At 39.4% G+C, this 3,691-nt stretch overlaps 2 protein-coding genes across 2 annotated transcripts; both read left to right on the top strand.

Annotated features, from left to right (window-relative positions):
* The first annotated feature begins 230 nt into the window (after positions 1-230).
* On the top strand, positions 231-1,469 carry LOC113283021 (ubiquitin-conjugating enzyme E2 2-like). The gene is made up of 2 exons (XM_026532155.1): positions 231-811; positions 921-1,469. The coding sequence occupies exons 1-2, from the start codon at positions 470-472 to the stop codon at positions 1,155-1,157; spliced, it is 579 nt and encodes a 192-aa protein (XP_026387940.1). The 5' UTR covers positions 231-469; the 3' UTR covers positions 1,158-1,469.
* A 781-nt stretch (positions 1,470-2,250) lies between these two features.
* LOC113283020 (metalloendoproteinase 1-like) lies at positions 2,251-3,460 on the top strand. Its single transcript, XM_026532154.1, has one exon. It carries the CDS (start codon positions 2,296-2,298, stop codon positions 3,256-3,258), a length of 963 nt encoding a protein of 320 aa, XP_026387939.1. The 5' UTR covers positions 2,251-2,295; the 3' UTR covers positions 3,259-3,460.
* Positions 3,461-3,691: the final 231 nt, after the last annotated feature.

The following is a 3,691-nucleotide window of genomic DNA, read 5'->3' as shown; positions in this document are numbered from 1 at the left end:
GGTTAACCTGCCAAAACACTAGGCTAGAACATTGCGTGTGTGGGATCTGCCAGTGTTGCTCTTTTTGAACTACCACACCAGACGAGGATACTAATTCTGGGATAAAATTGCAACTTGTTAACTTGCCAACTTATACCTTCCCATTTTGAGCTTGCGTATTGGCTTGCAGCTGTTGCGTGTTGTGTACTTTCCCCTATCTAACGCTACACAAACTCTTTTAACCAGCAAAAAAAAAAAAAAAAAGAAAGAAGAAAAACCAACACTCTTTTAATTATTAGCCCAGACGGCAAGGAAAAATTAAAGAATCAAAAACAGTTTTATGTGGATGCAGACGATGCATCCACTCAAGAACCACTAATTAAAAGCTCCAAGAATCAAAATCAAAACCTACTATATAGATAGTTTCAGGCTGTTCCTCTTGATTTCATTTGCAATATTGCGGATCACTGTTTCTCAAATCATAAAAGCTATGGGGTTTAAGGTTCATTCACTGGAAGCAGCTGATAATAAAATCAAAACAAAGGAGAAAAAGAAGAAGAAGTTTTCATTTTGTTTCTCATTCTCGTCCTTCGATTTTGGGTGCTCCGCTTCTCAACGAATCAAAAATGAGTATAGACATATTCTTAGAGATCGAGACCCACCGACTCACTGCAGTGGTGGACCGGTTAATTATTCCGACGACTTATTCAGATGGAATGGTGTGATCATGGGGCCGTCGAATTGCCCATTTGAAGGCGGGATTTTCTTCCTCTCTATAGTCTTGCCAAAGGACTATCCATTCAAGCCGCCGGTTATCAGATTCATAACTAAGGTACGAACTTACCTATCATTTATTGCAATTTTTCTGCAATCAACACCAAATTCAGTAATTCTGTAGCAGCTAATTAAGTAAATATTATGTATGAACTGAATGATGGCAGGTGTTTCATCCAAACATTGACAAGTCCGGTAAGATTCAGCTCGACATATTACGGAAGAAACGGATGTGGACTCCGGCTCTCACTATCATCAAGACGTTGCTGTCAATTTGTTCTATACTTACTGATCCAGATACACGAGATCACGATTCAAATCCAATCTCTGCAATGTATAGGACCAACAGAGAGCAGTATGATAAGATTGCCAGAGAATGGACTACAATGTACGCCATGGAGTAGCTAGCCATATATCGGTTTCGGTTTCAGCATTGCATTATAGTTATGATACTGTCTGGACAGCAAAAGGATGCGCGCATATGTATGCAGGCAGCTGTTTGTTCTTTGTAAGCTTTAGGGGTCTTTTGTCTAAAATATGTGGTAGGAATTTTCTCGTGTTAAGTTATTGGAAAAGAGTCTCATTTTAGCATTTACTAAAGATCATTTGATACTAAATGGTTTTCAATATTGTAATGTCATATGGTAGCTAGACCACCACAAAAATCAAAACACTTTCGATATGAAATGATTCTTAATTGAGTTTGGGAAAGGCAATAAGGCAACATGACATATTCATGTAAGATGGCAATTTGGGTTTAATGGGAATGTTGTTGTCAACCAAACATATTGTGTGGATATATCGAAGCACCGATAATGGTGAAGATGTGGATACTGACGCCGAGCAGATAAAGTTTGAGAATTGAATGGATATGTGACGTAGACGTACTCACAATTTAATCACAAAGATTATGAAAATGTAAAGCACTTAACCTACACCACTATTTCTTATCCTACACCGCATCACTATCCATGTGTCATCCGACCATAGTAACGAAGGAAAAGCAACTGCTATGCGTCATCTCAAAACCTTAAAATAAAAGTGGTCATTTATTTGTTTGAAAGCTGGGAAAAGCAAAAGTGAGTCCTAATTTGTATTTGACAATATTATCAAAGGAAGAAATTAGAAAACGATATCTAACAGGACGAACTGAATTTAATTAGTGGTTGTGTGAGGCCTGTCGTCCATTTTAAGGGGAAAGGTCCAGCGATCAGCACTCATTAACTGTTGGATATGGCTGTGATGCTTTCGTTTGATATTCTTAGGCAAATTTGGAGTTTTCTCCCGGTTGGTTATATGTCAGTACGCACTCTGATTAAGATTTTTTTTTCGTCAGAATTCGGGTTTGTCTAATTTTCTTACTTAATGCACCTTGGTGAGCTGAATACATCAACAATACAATGTAGCTATTCACGGCTCAAGTCTCCCAAGCCTTGCGCAGTGCTCGTGTAGACCGTTATAAATTTATAAGTGCATTGTAGCGTTATAAATAGTTGTCATCCTATTAAGAGACTCTCAGGTTTTCGTATTTCTGAAATCATAATGAATAATGCCAAACCTGTTGTTTCTATTCAACATGTACCCTTTTTTCTACTCTTCTTGCTAGCCATTTCTTCACTCTCAACTTTATGTGAGGGTAAGATTACGCAAGGATTTGATTTTCTTCAACACCTGCAAGGATGCCACAAAGGTCAGACTGTACCAGGATTGCATGAACTGAAAACATATCTGAAGAAATTTGGGTACGTAAATGCTCAGGATGATCTCTACGAACATGCAGAAGATGATGATTTTGATGAAGTCTTAGAGTCCCAAATCAGAACTTACCAACTCAATTATCACTTAGATCCCACTGGGACTTTAGATGCTCAAACAGTCAGACAAATGATGACGCCTCGATGCGGGTGTGAAGACACTATAAGAGCTACGATTCCCGCGAGATCATGGAATGGGAAACATAGTACTGATGGAGGACAAAGAAGCAGAATAGACCTCAATGTGTCAGATTTTACCTTCTTTCCTGGGGCACCGAGATGGTCAAAAACTGAACTCACTTACGGGTATAGTTCTTCTGCCTCAGACATTGACGCCGGAACCTTCAACTATGTCGTTGAAAGTGCTTTAGCGAAATGGGCAGCTGTGAGCGGCTTCAGTTTCGAGGAAGCCTCTAGTACTAATAGCGATGTAGTATTTGGAGTGCACAGATATGAGCATGGTGATGGTGCCCCCTTTGATGGCAAAGGTGGCGTACTTGCTCATGCTTTTGCACCTTCCATAGGATGGTGTCATTTTGATGCAGACGAGAACTGGAGTACTAATCCAGGTCCACGAGAATTTGACCTAGAAACAGCAACTATACATGAGATGGGACATGTGTTAGGGCTAGGGCATTCATATGAGCCCAATGCAATCATGTATCCTTATATGCCACCAGGAACGGAGAAGAGGGATTTGCATGAAAATGATATCCAAGGAATACAAGCTTTGTACAGTCTTTCCGCTTGATTGAGAACTTATAAGATGGGAGGATAAAAAGACTTGGTAATAAATTCAGTGAAGAAGTCGAGACTTCTTCATTGATTAAAAACCTAGAGGATGGGATTATAATAAAGCAAGCAATAAATAATTCAGTGATAAGAATTGCTGGATACGTTTGTGGTTAAGTTAGATTGTGTATCATGAATAAAAAGGTTTTTTTTTTTTTTTTTTTTTTAACGTGAAAGCCGGACCCAGATCCCTATCCCAATCCAGCCAGTTGGACTGGACCCACTGCCAGACCCAACACCGCTAAACCCACTATACAACTAATCTATTACGGCGGCAGGGATTGAACCTCTGACTTCCTTCTTACTGGAATTGATGGGATATCACTGAGCTATGCTCTTGGACCCAATAGAGGGTTTCGTTTTCTCGCCACAGTTTTCTCTTATTTCACTAC

This window comes from Papaver somniferum, chromosome 5, assembly GCF_003573695.1.
Source record: "Papaver somniferum cultivar HN1 chromosome 5, ASM357369v1, whole genome shotgun sequence".
Lineage (NCBI taxonomy): Eukaryota > Viridiplantae > Streptophyta > Magnoliopsida > Ranunculales > Papaveraceae > Papaver > Papaver somniferum.
Note: the sequence above shows the minus strand (reverse complement) of the source record. Positions and strands in the feature narration are given on the sequence as shown.